The sequence below is a fragment of the Opisthorchis viverrini genome, assembly GCF_000715545.1.
Source record: "Opisthorchis viverrini unplaced genomic scaffold opera_v5_223, whole genome shotgun sequence".
NCBI classification, from domain to species: Eukaryota; Metazoa; Platyhelminthes; class Trematoda; order Opisthorchiida; family Opisthorchiidae; genus Opisthorchis; species Opisthorchis viverrini.
Genome location: NW_008751880.1, coordinates 452621 through 476202, shown reverse-complemented (window position 1 = coordinate 476202; position 23582 = coordinate 452621). Strand labels below are relative to the sequence as shown.

At 45.1% G+C, this 23582-nt stretch overlaps 1 protein-coding gene across 1 annotated transcript; it reads left to right on the top strand.

The window, feature by feature from the left end:
* Window positions 1-9391: 9391 nt before the first annotated feature.
* On the top strand, window positions 9392-23380 carry T265_08527 (hypothetical protein; the record flags this gene model as incomplete). Its single annotated transcript, XM_009174356.1, has 7 exons — window positions 9392-9641; window positions 9950-10063; window positions 12536-12638; window positions 15780-15900; window positions 17485-17775; window positions 21755-21872; window positions 22946-23380. The coding sequence occupies 7 exons, from the start codon at window positions 9513-9515 to the stop codon at window positions 23348-23350; spliced, it is 1281 nt and encodes a 426-aa protein (XP_009172620.1).
* Between the last annotated feature and the right edge of the window lie 202 nt (window positions 23381-23582).

Below are 23582 nucleotides of genomic sequence, written 5' to 3'. Positions count from 1 at the left end.
AATCCTCGCGCTGGCAAGCATACTGCCCCGCGCTGAGAACATAAAGAGCAGTGCTACACCCTTTTTTCACTTGTGCCTTTCAGGTGAACGACAGCCACTGACCGACAAGAAGGAAAGCGACCCGGGAAACTTGGACAATAGCCTCGATACTGTAGCGTGGGATGTCAGGAAGTCAGCGGTATTCGACGTTCGACAGGATGTAGCGACGGCACACGTCAGTTCTGAAATATGCAGATATACGGGCTGGTATTAATGAATCCACACAGTATACACAGCACACATGCGCACAGGTCGGGTGGTACAGGGAAGAAGACCGGAGTGTAGCAACAACGCACGTGTATTAACCCGAACCGAAACCGGAAGGAAGGGGGTGTACAGGGTCGGGTCAAGGTCAGTTAGGGGGTGTACAAGCGGGGTACTCTTCCCTGTCCAGGGCCCGTGGTGATTCGTCCGTGGTACCTGCAATTGGGGGGAAGAGAGAAAGGGAGGGGCACGTATAAGGTCATATGAGAAACGGGCAAGCAGATACATTCGAGTTTCAAATGCGTTACAATACTGTGTTTCAATTTGCGAACCAGTGAATCCGTGCCGGCTTCGGACCAGTCAAAGGCCTGCTCTGATTGGTAAAAATGCTAGCCAAATTGTATGGAGTGTCTTGGCTCAACGCTTCTTCTCCTGACGGAGATTCTAGCATGATATGGGAGTTGCTGTGGGTACCCTAGGGATATCGTTGTAATAATTTCCCATAAAAGGCGTCCTGAATTTATTGTGCCTTCTGACATACCATAGTGGTCCTGGCAGGAAACCGAGGAAACCGAAACAGCTCTGTGACCATTCGGCATGTCATATTAATGCTTCAAAAGCCGATCCCACGATCCCAATCTCAACAGAGGGACTGTAAGTAATTCTACAGCAGCAAGTGACGCAGTTGGAGTAAGCTCAAATGGGGCTTTCCAATCTCTGATGCGTGGTGTGTCTATGAATATGCTAAAAGACCTTTTTATCGTATTCACAGACACCACGCATCAGGCACAACTCAGTTGGGCCTCTGACTTCTTCCACAGATACTGGTGACAGCGCGATTACTGAATTCAGTTTCGGCGTTAAGTCTAAACTAACGTTCTATCGTTGGTTTAAGAACTATTAGGAGATGTTCCAATCCGACATTTGTGAATTTGATCTGCTGATCTCGACTGATGCTGCGGAACTTGGGTACAGCTGATTATGATCAGTTCACAAATTCCATATTCCCTAGGCTCCCTCGTGACCTTGGTTTCCCAGATATCGTTAAGATCCTGGTCCAGATATTCTGATGGCAAATTTGTTCAATATTCGTTATCAGTGTCTCAAGGAATACGGACGATTTCATCACTTGTGCTGATGTGGTTAACAGACAATGCTACTGCTTTCAGCTCAGTACCATGACTTGGGATCAGTTCAAGCGTCTCGTCTTCGTGACTGGTCTTCAGTCGCCACATGATGCAGATATTCGGACCGGGTTACTCAATCGAATTGAACAGGATCTAGAGTTGACGCTTCAGAAACTTACCACCGAACGCCAGCATCTTATCAATCTCAAGGCTAATGCTGCAATGATTAAACATTCCAAATTCTCTCAGCCGGATATGGTATGCAGATAACTTCCAAAGGGCAATCAAATTCTAAGCGAACTCCAAGAAAACCGCCCATACCCTGTTGGTTTTGTGTAGTGTGGTCTTATTAAAGGGCTACTTGAAGCTACCGGGCCTTTTGATATACCATAGTGTGCAGAACAGGAAACCAAGGACGGAGACATAGTGCATGACCGTTTAGCAAGTTCCAACACTCTTGATTCGTTCGACTGGTTCTCAGAGTTTTTTTGTCAGCGAAACTACCACGGACCAAAATGCCCCCTGATATCCAGCAAAGCAGAACGTATGGACCGCTGGGCATAGCACTTCGAATAGCAGTTCAGTTAGTCACCTGCTACTTAAAGTCTGAAGTCATGGCTTTCAACGGAAAGGTGGACTGTGGATTGTCCTATTGCATATATCTATCTCCCAACTGCCCTCATTAATTATGGTGCCGAGTCCCTCAGTCACGACCTGTCTAGCTTGTTTGTGTCTGTCTGGCAAAAAGAGACTGTTCCAGATAACTGGGGTGAACAGATAAGAGTGATCAATTTCATAAAGGATATTCGCAGTGGATTTAGTGACCGCGGATCCGTTAATTTGACTTCGGTGCCAGTTACCATGCCTCCCGAAAGAATCACGAGGGCTTTGGTGCTGCCAGGTTGCCCAATCCTAGACAGGTTCGAATCGCGGACCTTCCGGTCAGTACATTCGCGGTCTAACCACTGAGCAATCTCGCCCCCCAGACTCCTGCTGTAACAAGGCTTCTGCCGTCACAGAATCTTTGATGTCTTAAGGTGGCACTTAAATCCTTGACTTTCATGACCAATTTTGCGTGTTCATACTGTAGCTTCGTGTTAATCATGTTTTCGGCTTTGCTTTCAGCTTATGTACGTCTATTCTTAGAAATGTAAATCGCTACGCATTCTGCGCTATTCACTCTTGTTCTTGTACTCCAGCGGGCCCTCTACTCCATTTGTCTAAGAATACAGTTAAACCGGTGCTGCTACCTAGGTGTTTCGACACAGACTCATATTCTTCAGAATACAACACGTTGGAATCATTGGTTCAAAACCTTCCGAATGCTTCTGGACGCTGTCGAATCGTCTAATCTAACAGAGAAACTCGAAAGCTTGATTCATTTTGTGAACGTACTTATATATGTTTACACCACTGACTCTCCCGATGACGATTCGGCTATCAGTGCACCTAAAAAGTTGTATGTTTGTCCTAAGAATATAATTCATGCTCCTCATCTTCTACAAACATGCAAACAAGAAGGCAGTCAGGCTGTTTATCAGTTTGTTCAAAAGCTTAAGCCCTTGGCCAAAAATTGCGATTCCAAGGCAGTAACCACCATTGACCATCAAAACGAAAGTGTGCATGATGCTGTGATCAACGGACTTCAATCTGCTACAATCATAGAAAGATGGTTCAGGATGGAGAGATGGCTCAAGTGGTTAGGGCGCGAATTTACTGACCGGAAGGTCCTTGGTTCGAGCCCGGCCTCTGCCACTCGACTTCCCCTGTCTAGGCCAGGGCGACCTGGCAGTATCCCAGCCCTCGTGCTTCCTCCAGGTGGCATGGCAGCTAGGCACCGAAAGGGTGCTACAGCTGAACGATTTTTTAAGGTCTGTGATTCGAACCCGACCTCTGCCTCTCGAATTTTCCTGTCTAGGCTTGTGGAACATGGCAGTATCCCAACCCTCGTGCTTTCTTCGGGTGGCATGGTAGCTAGGCATCGCAAGAGTGTTACACGTGAACGATTTTTTATTTTCGGAGAATGAACCCACTCTAGACGAAGCACCCGGATTGGCTAGGTCATTATAATTGGCTCGCAAACATGCTCTGTTTTGTCGTGTAACTAACTGCGGCTGCAGCACCTTTACAGTCATCTGCGGTTGCGCCGTCACACGCAGTCATCTTTGATTCCACACTTTATCTCTCGCCAGTCAATTCTCAGATATGTTATTTTTGCGGCCGTTCCAGGAATCCACGATCCAATTGCCCTCTCGATAGAAGCGGTTGGTTAATTATATGGCAAACTAGGCCATTTTCAGCGTGTTTGTCGATCCAAATCTATCAAACCACTCAAATTGTACGGCGAATTCTGTTTTATCTTCTGTATTGACTGCCGCAGCCCTGAACTGCTTGTCCCACAGGTAACCAGCATAAACGTAAATGGAATATCGCTTCATACCTTCATAGACACAGGAATTTTGGGCAGTTTTATATCTCGTTCGGTAGTTCGCGCACATGACTGGAAGATGTACGCTAACGATTATGTGATTTCCATGGCATCTACCTCCGACGTGTTCAACTAGCGGCTTCTACTGCGCATCCGTCGATTACAAAGGCACCGTTTACCCAATCTATGCGCTGACGTGTTGCCAGGCCACGACGTCCTTGGTCTACATAACAAAATTGAAATCACCGGTGGGAGCCGAGGTCCATTCATCTTCTTCTACTGCAGTTGGATCACCTCTTCTTTGCTAATCCCTAATCTAATAGCAAGCCTATCGCCACGAAGCCACTACGTTATAACCCTGACGATGAACAGTTCATTCGCTCTGAAGTTGGCTAACTATTGGACCTTCGATTTCTTCCTGGAGGGCTCAATTGCTGGTCACTAAAAAATCAAACCACAAAAGACGCATGGTAGTGGACTATAGTTAAACCATTAATGACTCACATGCCCAGATGCTTGTCCGTTACCGCGATCGGGTAAGATGATTGAAGGAATTTCCCTCCATGCCGTGTTTAGTACCTTGAACCTGTTGAGTGCTTATCGTGAAGTTTCAATCAGTGCGAAAGATACATGGCTTTTGAAGCATGCGGAGAACTGTTTCAGTTCCGTCGTATTCCTTTCGATGTAACGAACGAAGTTGCATGCTTACAACGTACTACTGACGATACGCTTACATTGAATACGTCACTATTTGTGGGGCTACCCAAAGCGAGTATGACCGGAACCTCGAATCTTTATATGAAGCAATAAAAACATATGGAATCACCCTTGACTGCAAGAGAAGCATCATATCAGTTAAACAAATACGCCTTCTCGACTATGAAGTCTCTAAAGGAATTATCAAACCAGTGAACGAATACACCCTGTTCATCAACTCCCTCATCCACATGATGCTAAATCCAATCAACGAGTGGGACATGTTTGCTCATTTTTCGCAGTGGATACCATACTTCTCTGACAAAATCAGTGTGCTCGTCAGAAAAGATGCTCCCCTTACCGGAGCGCGTATTACAGTCCTTCAAAAATTTAACGGAGTTAGAGAACGCTGTGGTCGTGACAGTCGACTACAATCCACTCTTGGTAGTCGAGACAGGCGCCTCAGATATAGCCATTGCTGCATCTCTGGCACAGAACGGCCGACCTGTGGCCTTCTTTCCTATAACGCTGACAGCGGGCGAAAAGCATCACTGCTATTGAAAAAGAGGTATACGCCATCGTTGAATCTATCAGTAGATGGAAAAGGTATTCATTCGGAAATTTTTCAAGCTTATCATTGACTAGCGGTCGGTTTCCTTTATGTACGATGTGCCACAGAAAAGTGAGGTTAAAAAAGCAATAAAATCTAATGGAAAATAGAACCCACCGCTTTTAGCTCCGATGCCAGCTACAGACCTGGGAGAGAAAATCTTGCGTAACTCATCCGTCAGCGTGATTGGCAGTGTTAAATGAAGAGAAATTCGTGATTTCCTGTCATCAGGAATTACTCGCATGCATCGCTCTGTTTCCGAAAACTTACCGTTTTCCTCCAAGATGTCAAAGACATCACTTCAGAACATGCAGTTTGTGCCGCCGCCAAACCGCAATTTTACAAACCACCCTTTGCTACGCTCATCAAAGCGAATCATCCATTGGAACGAATCAGCACCAATTTTAAAGGACCTATACCTTCTGTTACTCGAAACCGGTATCTACTTACTATCGTCGACGAGCTTTTTTCGTTTTCATTTCCCTGTGCAGATGCATGTGTATCTACCGTTATTAAATGTGTGTGAGTTACTTTATTTGCTTGGTGTTCTTGCATATCTCAGCTTGTCAGCTTTTACGGTTAGAAGAAAGACGTTCCGATATACACGGCAAACAGTCTCCAGCACTGGACGACCATTCTCGGCTATGATACCGTTGGCCAGACGCCTTATCAAGACTGATTAATCCACAATGACAGCCGGTAGAAGATACAGTTATTGCTTCCATTTCTATCGAACCGGAAGTTTGCATCGTACTCACTGCATCCATTCAAGCCCTTTCGGTTACGTCACCAATGGCCCGTGACGTAACCAGCTGTGACCCCGTGCTGCAACAAGTATTACAGTACCATAGAACAAGCTGGCCATCGTCAGTGACACGCGACATTCTGTCCTTATTCCATCGACGATTGTCCCCATCGGAAGCCTTCTTAGTAAACCCGTTATAATACCAGCCAAGCTGCAAATGCGAATGTGAAAGCTATTTCATTTTGGAAAACTGGCATCAACCGCATGAAAGCCTTGGCGCGAAGTTATGCATACTCGGTAGCATCTACATATTGATTTTGCTGGACCAGTTAACAGTCCGCACTACCTTACAGTAAATAGCTGGAGATAATCTTGATGGAGTACATCACTCCTCGTTCCACAGTCTTGCAGCTCAATCGCATCTTCAGTCACTTCGGCACGGCAGGTAACCTCTGTGCACTTAGCTCGGCGGAATTCGCTCTGTTTTGCAATCGACTTGGCATTCACCACGTTAGTTCGCCACCATTCCATCGTCAATCTAACGGCCAAGTCGAAGGTTTTGTCGACAGTTTCAAACGAGCATTTCAAAAACTTAATGGTGAGGGAACGTCATCGGGTATTATTGAGACCTTAAGCTACTGTGCGACAGCTAACCCAACTGTGCCAAACAACAACTCACCTGTATAAGCGCTTTTTGGGCGTCCGTTTACCCATAAATGTGTTATGCCCACCTCTCCCGCACCCCCATTAAAGGATCACACAAATGGGGCGTCAGTTCAACCGCCATCAGGGTGTCGTTCACAGCTGTAAGCCTGGTGATTCATTTTAGCAAGGGACTGTCGTAGCGGTGGGAAGAAATGGACTCGTAGTCACATCATGCGCCGCATGGGTAACGTCATATACGAAGTCGACATACAGTCTTCCACATGGGTCCGTCACGCGAATCAAGTTAGGTATGCTACACTGGCTACATTAGATAACTCGATTCTTCTGGACATATTGTTGGATACCTTTGAGCTACCACCCACACATCTGTCCCTTGTACAAACAACCCCCATTCGAATCCGTATGCATTCCGTAGCCAAAAGTTCGATTGTTGATGCGGAAACTGGGGACAGTTCAACATGATCGGTTCGTAGTCCCCAAACTCCTTCACGACCTTGGTTCCGCAGATACCAAGATCCTGGTCGGTGTACAGAGTTCCTTAATGAATATCCGTTAACACTGTCTCAATATTATGTATATAGTTCTGTTTAACAAAGACTGCGAGCGCTTTCAGCTCTGGATAATGACCGAGGATCAATTCAATTGTTTCATCTTTGTGGCTGGTCTTCATTTGCCACGTGGTGTAGACGTTGGGACCTGACTACTGAGTCTAATTGAACAGGATCCAGAGTTGAGGCCTCAGATGCCCGTTACCGAACACCAGCATCTTATCAATCTCAAGGCTGATGCTGCAACGATTGGACATTCCACTTCTCTCAGTCTGACATGGTATGCAAAGTTCTTCCAAAAGGCAGTCAGTTTCCAAACGAACCCCAAGAACAACACCCACATCGTGTTGAATTGTGATGAATCGCACTATTTACGCCACTGTCCCTACCGGAACCACAGGTGCAGTAAGCGCAGTCGATAGGGCCGTAGAGAAGGGAAAAGTTCTGGAGCTCGCGTAAATTTCGACCCGATAAAAGGACGTAGACGGAGACCATGACCACCACATTCAGGATGGAATCACCCGGCAAACGAAAATTCGTCACGGTGTGTATCATTGTCACACTCTGGGACACCTCCGAATCAGAGGTCAGCAGATCTTAAATTAGCATGCTCACTACCTCAAAGACAGCTTTCTCAAGGATTAGTTGTCTGTAGGCCAGCTGATCCTAATAATCGAACATTACATCGATTGGATGCATGTATCACGTTGTTAGGCGGAAATCCACGCATACCGCTTTGCCGCTCGCAGTTAGGCACTACTACTGCCGAGAAGCCTATCCCGCACAAAATTAGCCAAAAGTTCGAAGCGCTTGCCGGTCGTGCATATAGGTGAGCTCTGATTGGTCGAAAGCCTGAAACCAACAGCCAACCAGTATTCGAAGAATGCCGGTTACCAATGGCGCATCCAGAAGGCATCAGAAATTCTAGAATGTGTTCGTGACATACACTTTATATACGATACACTCTACAAGTGCTCTTGACCTGAGTTTGGGCATTAATATACGTTGTGCATTTTTGGTGTTTGTTTTGAACGAGAATGCTGGATTTGGAGTTTCAGACCAAGTACTACGCTGAGGAAAATCCCGTTATTACACAAGTGCGGGCTGCGGACTAAACGATGGCATTCCCTGATTGGGCGGAATGTTGGTCAATCTTGGTCGAGCATCTATAGCTCGACGCACGAAGATTTTAGCGCCACCTTGCGACACTTTCTGAGATAACCCTATGAAGACGGTTGTAACAATCTCCTTTTGTCTCCATAACGGGTTGTCTCAAACTGCCATGCCTTTTGTCATGCCATAGTGGGTGGACCAGGAAGCAGGGAATCGACACATAAGTTGCACTGACGTCAGCAAGCCACAACAGGCAGACTGTTACCGCTTCCCTGTATGGGTACCTAGGGACTGAACTCACCAATGGTTAATGACGCTGGAAGAAATCGCCCAATCGCGCAGTCGGTGGCCCTTGGGCATCAAAGCTATCCCATTCAATATGTAGCTACCCAGTCCTCGAACCGACCAAACATGCAATCGCCCCCAAGGCTTGGCCTTATGTCCCACATACTCCCACTCCCCGGTAGCCGAAACTGTAGCAACTGGAACCACTGTACCTGTGGCACATGATTTATCGCTGATAAATTGATTCATTGATTAAATTTAGTTGAAGCCGCTTCGGAAAGGCTACTGATTCTCCGGGCCAGAGATGGTAGCTGCAGATTGGATTCCCAGGCAGCCAATCGTCAACAACTTTGCACACACAGCGGAGTGTTCCATATTAAATTCGGTCTCAGGCATAAAAATGGTGATCAGCACGTTAACGGGATCTCTTTGCCTCACATCGATATAGTCAATTAAGTGGTCGTAGCGCTCTATATGGCTCGTGATGGCTGTTGTTATAGCGGGAATTTACTGACTGGAAGGTCTATGGTTGGAATCCGACATCTACCTCTCGACTTCCTCTGCCTAGACCTGGGTAACCTGGCAGTATCTCAGCCCTCGTGCTTCCTTTGGATGGCAGCTAGACACCGGAAACATGTCATAGCTGAACGATTCTTCTTATTATTAGGTAGTCACATCTGCATCTCAGATCATTCCATACAGTAAGTGGTGTCCGTCTCACATTTCTTCACCTGTTGGTTATTGAATGGTACAGCGCCGCAGTATTCTTCCGCCGTTTTTCTCTGTGGCAACATGTGAGAGCTAGCAGTTGCACGCGGTGTTCGGCGGGCATGCGATTAGCAGTCAAACAGGGGTTCACTGCATACATTTGGAACGGTATTCTCTCTATCTCATATTCTAATGCGGCTGTGAGGCTATAAACATCAGCTGTAACCATTAAGCTCCTCTTCTCAGTTATAAAACACCATAAATGGGACTACTGACCTTTAAAGGTTGTACTAAACTACTCTAAAATGCGGTTTTTACTACGGTTTTACTAATACTGTTGCAGATGGTTGTCAGTGGAAATGAAACATTGAGTGTTCTTGAAATGCGAGGACCACTTCAGGATGAACCGGACAACCAGCCTTTGGTATCCAAAGGGAAGAAACGTCCGGCTACTGTGGAGTCTCCACAACCAGTAAGTGCCACTTTCTAAGTATCCCTCTGGGGCGCTTGTCGGTATACTAAGAAACTGAAAACTTAATGAGACCGGATTGTGTCCTTATGCCGGTAGAATATTTACTTGATATTCCTTTTCAACTTAGGGAAAACTTCGATGATAGACAGCGTACATCTTACGAAATTTAGATTTACCCGTTCTCCAGAGCGCGTCACTACTGCTTTTCTAATATGTAACCGTCCCATGCTTATCTGAATGTTCCCCTCTCTTTCGTTTTCTGAATTGATGCTTCTGTTCTAGTTATCTCTTTTAATTTTGTCTACAAGGATACGAAGTTGAATACAGCTTCGACGAAAACACAACGCAAACGGATAAAACGCAAGCAGAAGCTGGCCGAAAAGCTGGACTTCAAAGCCAAGCGACCCAAACGAGATGACCAGGTAAGTCAGCATCGTTTGGGCTATTTGCACTTTCCCTTTTTCCACCTACGACTTCTTTTTGCTTCTTTTCTACGCGTTGAGTGAACTCAGCCACAATTAGCACTTGTCAAGTGGTGGACTGTTTGTGAAAGTCGTCAGAACAAGGAGCCTGGGGAACAGAACCAGCTTTCTTTGCTTGCCTACAAGGGTCCACGGGTAGAGAGGGTTACTGGAGCCAACAGGCTCACTCCTTTTCTATACTCATGAACACTTACATGTAACTTCGAACTGTACTCTACTTTCTATAAAAATCCTCCATGTATTTAGTCCGACCGTAGTCACGAAAACCAAACCATACTTTGTTCGTTTTGCCCCTTGTTCTGACAGTGTGTATCGTTGCAAGGTTGAGCTTCTGGTTCTGGGATAAATCGGTCGTTGCTTGCTGCCCGAACTGGCGTAGTCACCACCCATAGCTCATGAGAATATGAGAGTCAATGACGGATCCGTAACCAGGGGTACCAGCAGCGCGCCGTGTGACTCAGAAAAAGACTACACCTCTTTATTTTCCGGGAGAACACTACTCTTTTTAATTCAAAACCGGCGAAGACGCTTTGTGGCCCATTCTACCTACCTGATGTCTGCATGAACAGACCACCTTTTCAACCCTAGCTAAGCCCCATCGTTGAAATGAGTGTTTTATGGGTTGTTACGTTTGTTTGCTTTTTTATTCACGGTTTTAGTAAGGTTCTGATTCTTTTCTGCCCCGGTTGTAAGTTAATTCAACTTCCCGTACTTCATTAGTTGTGTTTTCTGTAAGTTGGGTGCAACAAGACTGTTTCACCATCAGCGGTGCCAATCAGGTAAAGGGGTCAAACTTTGGAACCTACGACCTTTAATCCAACACATAAGCCTCGTGTTTCTTCTGTTCCGGGTGCGCCGAACACGCATTTGTGAAGGGTACCACCTAATGGGATAAAACTTTTCAAAACCAGCTGTTTCGTCCTCACTGCGTGCATCGTCGCTGCTTGTGCTAGTGGTTGTATCGTATCATAATATACTCTCTACAGATGCTACTCGAAACGCATAATCTGTTGAACACGGATAACAGCTATGCAGAAAAGTAACCTTGTCAAATGTAATCAAAAACGCTACAGATGCTCACGTTCTCTACATCAACCAAACTGGTGCTGCCACCACTACTCCAGATCAGAGGGATATAAATTGGTGGAGCGTCTTACGTAGTTTGGAATTTGTACAGATTCCGACTATAATGTGACAGATGAGGTCAATTAACGACTCCTTAGGCTTACTTCGCGTTCGCTAATTTGAGAGACCAATGGCGTCAAAATGGTGTATCACTGGTTCTCGTGGGGAAAAAATCTCCTAGCTGTAACACCCTTCCGGTGCCTAGCTGCCATGCTACCCGAAGGAAGCACGAGGGCTTAGATACTGCCAGGTTGCCCAAGCCTCGATAGGGGAAGTCGAGAGGCAGAGGTCGGGTTCGAACCACGAACCTTCTGGTCAGTAAACTCGCGCTCTAACCACTTGATCCATCTCGCCTCCTCATGGGATATGTGTATCAAGCTACAGTGCGGGCTGTTTTGTTGTATGACTGTGAGACTCGATCTGTCTGAGCAGCGAAACTGAAACGTATTCAGGTATTCGACAATCATTGTCTCAGAACCATAGCTCATGTGGGTTGGTATCCGTGTCTTTAACGAGGCAATTAGAAAACGAGTTTTCGGTTGTGCAATGGGATTTCGATTGAAGCAGCAGAAGATGCGCCAGTTAGGTCATGCATTGCGTGTGTCGTACCATCGTTTGTCAAAGTCAGTGCTCTTTTCCGTGACCAATTCAGAGTGGTAGAAGCAAAGAGTCGGCCAACCCTTGACCTGACAGAGGGTTATGAAAGAGATTACGAAAGGTTTGGGTACTGTCGGTGCTACTCACCTTCCAGGATAGAAACCGCGTGATCCCCACTGCGCCTGGTTGGAGACGTCGTAAGATGTGGCTACTAATCGATGTCAATGGCGTTCCTGTTGTCAGTTTTTATCCAGATTGCCTCAACGAGTATCTGGAGATGAAGGCATCAGGTATTGGTTTTACTAGGCCAGCACTAATTTTTCCCCGTCTACTTTTATTCTTCTCTTCACAGTAATGCTTTCAGTTAGATCATGGTTGTACGGCAGCGAAGCATTACTGTGGAACATTGATGTTGCGCGGAAGGTGACGAGTATCATAGTCCTAATGTTATAGTGCGCAGCTACCAAGCACAAATTCTGGGGTCAGAATCTCCCTAGAGTTTCCTGAAGTTCTCACTGCTGAGATTTATAGTCCGTGTGGAAGGGCTACACTGTGCTTCTTATTTTCAAAAATATGGGTCGAATTCACTTTCGGGATGAAATCTCAATTGAACTTTTATGATCTCATACTACCAACCAACCTTAGTCGCCGTAAACGGTGCAGTTATAATGCTCCGTTTTTTTTTTGAAGGAACCCCCTGTCTCTGCAAAAATTATTCTTCCAAAAACCAAGGGTTATGTATCGTTATTAGATACTGAAGAAAAGAGGCTATCTGCGGCGAAGGCCCGACTTGGTAAGTCCCGTTTTTCGATTCCTTCGTTTGTAGTTGTGCTAATCATCCAGGACGCTACTTATCACTTACTACGTGTCACAGTTTGTTTCGTTTGATATCCACTCTTCATTGTCTGCAAGGTTTGCTCCGTTTGAAGCCCTTGATACCGGTTCTCTCTTTAAGTGGGATGTATCGTTTTTCATTGCCGCAAAAATTTATCCTACTAGGGCGTTTCTTGTGGGATAAGTGCTGTATTTCCAATGGATTCTGCTTATCTTTTGAAATGTATCGAAGTGTTCGAGATAGTATTTTCGGGGTCGGTTTGGCGTGCACGTTTAGTACGTCGATGGCGGAGAACACTGGTCATGGTTTGTGTTTTATTCTACTTGATCCCTGTTCTGGACATATCGAGACACCTGAGTGATGCCAGTGAAGCAAGCTGGCTCAATGTTTTTATGCTCACTTTCTTGAAGTATGTGGTGAGAATGCAAGCTTCTCATTGTGTTAGACACAGCACGCAGGTTGCTCTACCACATTACAGCCATAGGTTGTTACAATCGTTTCCCATAAGTTTCCCACAATATGGATCATATCCCCATGAAGATGGTTTCTCATCTGTTGTGTATTCTTGTTGGAATGGATGGATACTCCCTCATAGGAATCATCCAACCGTGCAGCGGACGTCATCCTGGCAAAGTACTTGTGGGTTACCATGTGAATCACAACCTTAGTTCCCCCTATCAATACCTGTTTAAGTTTCCACTGGTTCGCAATTGGCCGGAAGTTAACGGTCAGGTATAGGAACATCCGTAACCTTGTCCTTAGTATAAAGAATCCGTCTTCTCCATCGATTTTAAAGTCTTCACCGTCTTCAATATTGGCAATGATTGGCAATAATAATTGGGGTGATGAATCGTGGTGCCGTTGTGTAGTACATCGTTGCCGGCAACATTTTAGCTCAACCTACACTGGCCTTTGGTCACACATTGTAAACGGTCCTGATAATTATGCACTTGCTTTTATCTTCAATGGCAAACGTACACGAAGCTTGGCTGAATCACCATTGCTGCATGACTTCTTGGGACTGACCCATTAGGAACTCTGCGGGTGCGATTACAACTGTATCGTTACTGATCGAATAAAGCCAGAGGGATAGGGAGTTTAATAGGGATGGTGAATGATTAGGTGAGAGTAAGGTGATAACAAGAAGTTGGCTTGCAACTGGTTATGCTGTTGATCGTACAGTAGCATGTTGACTCCAACTGTTTGGGCTTGGGCAACCTGACAGTATTCCAGCTCTCATGCTTCCTTTGGGTGGCATGGCAGCTAGGAAGGGTTCTATAGCTGAAAGATTTCGATTTGATTCTCATAAGTAGCTTAGAAAACTGGGTTGACCAAATTACGGATTCCGCGAATGCTGATGCTTTGTGACTCGACGAGTCGACAACCCCCATAGACAGTGGGCATAGAATTCACAGCCGTCACGGCAGCCAGTACGCAAATCCGAAGGACAATCAACTGCACTACCGTCTGACACCACCAAGCTCTCAGCTTCCTTTGGGTGGCATGGCAGCTAGGAAGGGTTCTATAGCTGAAAGATTTCGATTTGATTCTCATAAGTAGCTTAGAAAACTGGGTTGACCAAATTACGGATTCCGCGAATGCTGATGCTTTGTGACTCGACGAGTCGACAACCCCCATAGACAGTGGGCATAGAATTCACAGCCGTCACGGCAGCCAGTACGCAAATCCGAAGGACAATCAACTGCACTACCGTCTGACACCACCTGTCTCAACTTCGACTAACTTTTAAGACTGGCTCTAGTGCCGCTCATCCGTCGTCTCGTGAATGCCCTGACCTCTGCATCACTCTTCTGTCGGGCTCGCTCCGTGTGAGAACTTTTGAACCTCTTATTGCAACGTTTATCCAGCAAGGCTTAAAGACGTGGCTATTTCGCGGTGCAGGACGTTTGGCGTTGATAACTGAAGTTAGCAGTAATAGGATGACCTGCAAGCAAAACAAAGTTACAGATCAGCTGGCAAGTAAGGTGCAATACACTGCATCGCTTGGGAAAATCACCAAAGTCACCCAAAGCACCAGTAATGAGACGACGGTTCAAGCAAGAGAACGTGTGTGAATGCCACTTTACTGCTGAGATGATCGATTGTTTGTTTGCTCTCCCGACCTCAATGTACAAAACGCTTTGGGTACTGATATTCCAAATACCTGACTTCGCTGAGCGATAAAATCATCAGGGAAGCTCCACCGTTCACCGCATTTAACCGGATCTTTGAGACTACTTTGAAGACCACATTTATCAATGAGATTTTTGTGAGCCAAGTGCTCGAAAACAACACTGTATCTTCCTAGTTGAGGCGAAATTGCGAATCAGGTCATCATGGTCACAGGATCTCACTTATCAACTCAATGCAGATGCACAGTTCGTAAGGAGATAATTTCCCTCATTTAAGAGCCTCTCTCAGAGGGATCGTTTTTACCTTCTTCAAGAGCGTTTTATACGGAGGGATTACTGTATCAGGTTGATAGAATGCCATCAATCCTAGGGTGGCTCCACCTTTCACGGACTTTGGTGTTCTCGAGTCGGGTACAATCACTCACCCACATGTAACTCTCGCAGAGCCTCCGTTCGTTTGAATTAACTAAATATGATGAGGGATTTGACGTGCCGCCTGACATGCCCCTTTATAGACGGATAATCAGTTTAGGTACAGGGCTTAACTCTTGCATTCAATCTCGTTCTCCACTGCCGCTATCGTTGGGTCGGACCCGATCTACCGGACATTGCTACTTGTCTCAGCAGATAGATTGTCTCTCAGATAGATTAAAACCCCAATTCACACTGCAATAGCTTGAGTGGTAGGCTTGAATTCACCAAACCAAGACTGGTTAAAGGTCTGTCATTGATTGCTTAAACTATATCACCACCAGTAAACTGGGCTAGCCTGTCACATTAGGAACGAAGTTCATGTGAATCCGGTCCTTTTATTACTCCAAGTCACTTCTGACGTGAACCATATTTTCTCCTGAGGAAGCCTTGACGAAGATCATTCCTCCCCAACGCCATATTTGTTTGCTGTTTAGGAATGAGTCATTTCCTTATCATAACAGTGCTGAAAGCCTCTACTGGTTGTTTCCCACAGCTGAAATGTACACGAACGTCTTGAAGATTCAGCCGATTCCGCGACCTTGCCCCCCTGGACTTTTGAGAGACTTATGTCCCCTCGCAATCAGTATTCGGATTCCGACGAAGAATGGGGCTGGGTAATTCGTTGTCCCTTTGCTTGCGGTTCTTCTGCTTGTGATTTTTTATTCGAATGCACTCTTGGTTTATCCATTAGCCGTGAGAATGCACGATGACTACGAAACTTTATTAGTTTTTAATCACTGTTTTATCGATGCCATCTTGTTGGCCTGTGTGTCGACGGTAGGGGTCTGTAGGACAGGACTGGCCATGTATAGCGATCATTGCTCACACCAGTCTAGGGAAAATACTGTTGAATAAAGGCGATAGTTTCATAGCGGAATCCTGGAATGTATTGTTGTCATTTTATACTGCTAGTGGCGCACTGAATGCACTGCTAGAGTGCTTTTGTTCGTCCGGTTTAGTCGTGTATTTTAGGATTTCTGATCATTACTGTGGCCTATTCACGGACTCCAATCCAGGTAACGTGACTGATTGGTTTAATCTTTAACTCTCTGCTGCCAGTTCAATGACTTAGAACATCTGAATTCTCAAGCAACATACGGTTGAATTTCGCTTATCGTAATGCCTATATATGACTTGGAACTGCTAGATCGTTGAATCTACCGATAAAGGAGTGGACTTGGTCTTGCTGTTATAGTTTGCGTAACTCAACCACCTGTTGAGCTATATTGGGAACTTTACTATGACAGTCCCATAATCTCCCATGCCAATTTATTAGATAGCTGTCCGGTGAACACAGTATCCAGGTTAAGGGTTGGATCTCATAAAAAACTACGATTGTGGTAACATGTCTGCACCAATTCACTGCCTTGCGCTTAGGTTTTGGGGTTAAATGCTTTGGCTGCTCTGTGACATTTCGATCCCACTACATTGCCCGAGGTCTCCATTCGCCTTGCATCATCCATAGCCGTAATGTGTGTTGTAGTAGTCTTGGGTACCTCAATTTCAATCCCCAAATCCTTAAGCTTGATTCATTTGGCTACTTTCAATATTCACATCGTGAAACAGGCAGGAGATTGGCCGTTGCTACTCTCACGCTTGATTCCCTCTACATTGATGTTTTTGTTTTTTAAGCGGTGATTTAGAACACGAGTCATTCTTTCCTCACTTCCTGATTGCTCACCTCTGGTTACGCAGAGGCCTCTGCGGTTGGGTATGCAATCGTCTGTATCGTGTAAAACCACTGTACATAAGCATATGTGTTTGAGCGAATACCTGTTCATAGTTGTTTCCGTTCAGTCTATCCAGAAAAGTTTTTGGAAAAGCTTCGCGCCATTTTGCCCGGACCACCGGTCTGTAATAGAAATATGGGCTACAAATACGGATAATTCATTCTGGAAAGCATATGAGCATATTTCGGGTAGCACGGTGGATAAAGCCGTGGGACTCCACACCGCTTTACTCCACCGTACTGGTGATATGTCGATCGTCGACGAAACGTTTGCAACGAAATTTCCAAGTTCTCAAACGACTCGACCATCAACATTATTTTCCTGAACGGTTCGAGTTGGGCGACCGAACTAGAGTCTTGTATGTGTTTCAATAGATGCCCAAAATTACTTCGTTATCACGTAATACAGTTGTCCAACCCGCCCAAGCTTATTCGTCGTTTTACTCCCTGTTGCGCTGTGTTCGCACAGCTATGCATTTTTACAGTTTCGGAACCAAGTTGAAATGGATGCAGCTCAGAAACTACTCACCACTAAATCTTTGGGCCCCAAGCCTCTGCAGGTCACCGTAGCCTCTCCAGCCTGTCGATCGAATGCCGAAGATTGGCATGGACCAGAAGCCCGAACAATGAGTGATTTTGATTGGAACACATTATTCGTGACCCGTTTGCCCCGTGCAACAACTCGATTAGATTTGGGTCAGGTGTTTCGAAAAGCACGTGGCATCCGTTTGTCCCTTTTCGACGACGGTTCGTGCAAAGGGTGAGTGTTAGCTGATCTTCGTATCGCCTGTCAAGTAAAAGCTGCAGTTAATTTGTTTTTGCACCGATGTCATCCGTAGAGATATTATCGGGTAGAAACACTTATATCTGTATGTGTTCATACTTAGCCATCGGACAGACCACCGATCTTTCTCCTAAAGAGCTTGATAAAGCGCACTGTGACTGCTTTTCAAACCACTCAAATCCTAAGCGAATCCTAAGCAAACGGAGGATTCATTTTCATTAGCTGTGTTTTGTTGCCAGTGTCTTCTTCTTTGCTTCCGATGCAATTCCCGGGCTTCCCAGTTAAGTTTTTAATCCATATTTTGATTTTCGCTGGAACGCAGGTTTCTCCAACTCCCATATTTATTCGATGTAGATGCAGTTTTTGTTTGTATTGGGCATACATATGCTTTCAGGATTTGCCAGATTCATGTTGAAGTGCTAATCAGCAAAAACTAATCATATGAGGTCTTTCATCCTTACTGAGGCTCGAGATGGATGTTAAGGCATCGACCTTTTGGCTAATGGTCTCGCGTTACTACTCACAGGATTACACGTCTGCCACTGGTTTCAAGCGGTTGATGATCACTCGAGGTTAAACATTAGAAAACAAAGCCCGCATGTAACCAAATGAGCGACACAATGCGACGGGAACATAACTCATCACCTAAGTTTTACCAACCACTTCAAACTTGGAAGGGCTGGATAGGTTTTTTCCAAAAACAATGAATGAATGAATGAAATGAAAGGATGCTGGCGTTTAATAGACTAAATTCGTTAGGGCATTACCGTTGCTACCCACAAGCATCTACAAGCAGTAGAAAACAGTGCAGTACTCAAAGAACCGTTGCGACCATTATCGGTTGACTTCGCACTTCTTTATAGCAATAATATACAAAGCTACCAAAGAGATACAGACATTTTCTATGCCTGGGCATTTGGCCAGCATTTATTATCTCACCATACAATCCACCGTATAAAACAAACGCTCGTGTAAATAATCAGTTTCCATGAAAATAGTGAAGGTGAAGTAGAGAGGTTTAGAATACATTCGAATGGCGTGCAGTAATCTGATGTTTAGCTATCAAAGATATGATTAAACTCGAGAAGAGGCAGCCGAAACACCCAGGCTGAGGATGATATAAGTGCTCTAAAGAAACATTCTAAGGTGAATCCGTTGTGCGATCAAAAAGTAGATTTCCGAGTTTCATGAGGCGCTAGACCAAGTGAAGACCAGGTGAAGTGTGCTTTGCATACATACACAAGGGTGGGGCGGTGGTCTGTCGAACTCAGGGTACTTTGGTTAGGCAGTCTTCACCGATGCTTGGAAATTCGTTTTTCACTGCACTGTTTGTCTGTACACTGCAGCCCGACACCCACATTGATGCGGGGTTCTGAGAGCGTCGAAGCTGTCACTCGTGGACAACGGCCCTGTCGATACGGAAAAAGCAAATAGAAGCAAACGATCAGATGAACATATGTGAGCAAATGGAAGAACAAACAGTCTATTAAAGACTGAGGGGCTCTTGCGTTGATGTCTCCCACATACGACGAAATACTGTTAAAATGCTTTGGAAGTGAGCGATCGCTCAGAGTCTTCAAAGTACACTGGAAGTTTGAATTGAGGTCTATGTTCCACGTCATGCAGAATTCTTTCGAAGTGCCATTCAGTCCAGTTCCAATCCAGCAACGTAGTTCTGGTCTGGCGATAAGTGCACTACAGAGTAAAACAAAATACAGAGCGTGGATTGGCTTTGTCTTAGTACAGAGTAATCCCCATACTAGGACGTTGTCTTTTACCTTTTTGAGTTTTCATCCGGACTCAACAAGGTGATATATATTGAATAAGCTGTCATTTGTTGGAATCCGTAGACAGGTATGATCGATATAGCACGTAACAGACGAGCTAATTTCACAATATCGGAGCCATATCGGGCACGCTGAAAATTTCCGATGTTGAATCAGTTTAGACCCGGGATTTAACATATACAGGATTAGGAAGAAACTGAAGATCTAAAGTTGAACAGAACTAATTTTTAAATCCCGCGTAGCTGTATTTCCGTTGAGTGGAGGCAAATGCGATCAGGAACAAATATTAAGAATGGTACCCTCAGTGAAGACATCAGAAGCATGAAGTATTGTTTTTCGACCGGCTAACGGGCCCTAAGTTTTGTTGGCTGTGATGCTCTAGCCAAGTAGAGCTATGCCCCCTTAGTACGTCGCATTCCTCGTCCTTTTTCCTTATGTTTATCCATCAACTGGGGTAGTTCGATATTTGGCCTACGCAGCATTTCCGTTATAATCAGTTGATTTGCCTGTCTGGAAATGACTGAGATTCATGGTATACAATAGACTTGTGAATCACTGAATCGTGATTCTCACAGTCGCGAGACCCGGGTAGGTACTCACACGCACCGTTCAACTGGGCGAATGGGCGTGGGAGGAGGATGTGCCTGCCAAGATATTCTTTACAGGTTTTACAAATTTGGACAATTGGTAATCATTATGAAGCCGACAAAGAGAAGCAGGCACTAACACTTTCTTCCTCCTTCAAAAGGTGATCTTGCGAGTTAGGGAAGGGCAGGATCACCAGAAACTGGAATTTCGAGATCGTTCATCCGTTTATGGAACCACCGCGTCTTATGCTTTGGTTAAATGCTTTCACCAGAAATTCAGGTGGTTTGACTGATAGGATACATCGTGCCGGTCATTAAGCCTGTACTCCGCAAGTTTCTCGCGTCACGCAGGTCCGTTACATATATTTTGTCTTAAGGTCCATTTTTACCTGTAAATTCCCACATTATCGCGAAGACAATGCACAATATATGTGTTACCTCATTCATGCTGAATATGGTTCGGATATTGTATGTTATGTCTTGAATCTGTTTGAAAATTGATCCAAACTCCCGGTTATAAATTCCGATGTGTAACTTAGCGTCAGCGTATCCCTCCACAATCTTTATTCTTCATTGTGAATAATCAGCGGTTCGCATGGAGTAAGTAGGTAAGGTAGTTTGAAACGTAGATATCTCGTTTTAGCTCGCGTCTACTTGTGCACACTCCACTCGTTCGTAACAACACATGCTCGATTGTGGTCTCACCTGAGGACCACCACTCCTATTTTTCCATTACGGAGCAGTTTTCTTCTGCTGGACATGTGCGTGATTTCAAGAAGGTGTTTGCACGCTACTGGTATCACAGTCCGGAACTCCTCTTTTATAAGTGTAGTAAATCACGTGAATGTCGTGGTATTCCCCGCAATCTCTTTTGGACTCAGCGGTGGACATGTGGGTTAGGCAGATCCTGTATCCAAAGACCAGGTTAACGGCTTCTGATATCCTTCGCGCTATCTTACAGGGTTCCTTTGTTTGTGCAAGGGCCATAGTGGATGGTCCCTCGAACGATTGTTGGTGGAATCTGGGGCTCGGACATGTTTGCAAACAGGACATCTACAAAGCCAATCCGCGTTCGCGCCGTCTGCCTCAGTACGGTGACACTGCATTTTGATGTGGCCCACAACTGAAACCGCTACGAAATGCTTCTCAGCTTTTCATTATAGGGATACTAAGATGCAACCAAAATCTTATCTAAACCTAATGTGCTCTATAACGCGAACCCTCATAAATATACTCAGCTTGGCGCCATTTCGGTGCGTAGCTGTCATGTAACCTTAAAAAAGCCTAAGGGATTGTGGTATTTCTTCGCTGCCTACGCCATAAAAAGAGCTGTCAAAAAGATAAAGGACAGGATGGAATCAGGTACCTCTTGACCAACAGATCACATTTCAAATTTAGGATATCAAGTCCAGCAGCACGTGATTCAGATAGATTATAATCTACCCTTGTGTAACGACCGTTGTCCAGGATATTCACTAGAGTCTTGAGGATAAACCGACTCGGTGTGTTTCTTTTAGATGCGAATATGCCTCATTATACGTATCAGTTACCACTAGGCTCATTAATATACGTGTTTTGCAGAACCTGTACTCTGAAATATAAATCGCCGTCCGACGCTTTGCAAGCCTTCGAAACCCGGCACGGAACGTTCATTCGTGGTTCGCCGATTTATGTTAACTTTGCGCTGAATTCGAAGAAGGTTAGTCCGCAATGTTAACCGATTTTTCCTCTTGCATAGCTTCGTTACAAATCTTAGCTAAGTTCTTATAGTCTTTCCTTGTGTGCCAAATACCCAACTAAACCACTGGCTTAATTTCACAACCTAGCCTAGCTCCTGTGTGGACTTCCAATTGTGGTTTGTTTTGTGCTGGTTCCGTTCAAATTGATGACTGTAGCGCTAAGTCCAGGTGAATGAATGTCCCGGTTTATTTTCCGGCTAATACCCGGCATTGTAAATGTACGCGAGTTCTGCTTGACTGTCTCATACCACAAATATCCTGTAACCCCGTAGTACCGATATCGAGGTCAGTATTTTATAGCCATGGGTTACTTATCACGTATGTTTTCTAAGTGCCAGATACTGAGCTCACTACCCAGCATCGGTACGAATTCTGTCTTCTTCCGTGGCGAACCCACGGTGACCCACAGGCTGCCGCTAAAATGTAAGGCCGAAGTTTCTGGTCAGGTGAATGAACCTATGAACCTATTATGCTGGCCATTCTGATGTATATCATCAGATCATATTTGTCGGTACATTTTGTGCCTGAGAATCCAACGAAAGATGTCAGTCAGACATCATTGGTAATATGAATATCGCCAGTCAACCTGCCACTGGGTTTCACAGAGGCTACCAGTGTTGCATTCAGCGACCTAGCTTGGGTTAACCCTATCTGATAAATTCAACCTTGCAGGGTCATAAATGGGCTGACTTTGGCCTACTAATGATTACTTTGAACTTAGTGTTCTTCAGGCGTCTACGTTTAGGACTCCAGGAAAAGGCGAAATTGTCGAGATCAGCAGGGCCGCGTCATTCTTTTTCACATCAGGTCACGAATAAACCACACGAACAGAACTGGAAGAAAATATGCCACTTAAATATTCTTTTGTAAACCGCACGCCGCTACCGGATCCGATAGGCCACCACTTAAGATTCGTATGAAGCACATTACTGAGTACCATAGAATCCTCTTTTGTGGTAGACAATCGATTCAATTACTCTGCTCAACACTTGGCAATTTTTCCAAATCCTCCGAATTTCTCCGTTCTTGACAGCCCAAACCTTCACCACCTATTATGCCAATGGAGACGGAGGACCTTGTTTCATCGGAGGAACGTTCAGATGCGACAAAGTCAATCAAAAAGACAGTCGATCGAACTCCTATAAAATCACATTCCGACGAGTTTGTGATTGATAAGAAACCAGCTTCCGCCCAGTCACAGACGGCTGTGGCATACAAGTCAGACAAAAAGACAAGAAAAGGTGCCACAAACCTTCCACAGGGTGCTGATCCTAAGATTCTCGCCAAACATCAGTTGAAGCGAAAGGGTGCGGTGGCTTCAAAGTGCTCCGTCCCATCTCCTTTGGAACTTCTACTTCGTCCGCCTGCTTCTAAACCCAAGAGTGCGAAGAAATCAAAGAAGCTCACGAAACGGGGAAAACCGAGCAAACACCGCTAACTTCCAGGAATCGCGAATTGTGTACAGATGCATTTGTTTGTATCCATACAATAAAGGTTGATTACATAGTCTTTCCATTATCGAGCGAAGTGTCCCCCCAGCTTACCGATAAGCTTATCGCTAATCACTGGTTAAAATACTGAGATATCTTCGGTTGGATTTACATATTACCAAACAGTCTCACTTACTGTCGAGTGGTGTGTTGGGATCCAGTTGACATTTCCTACTAAGT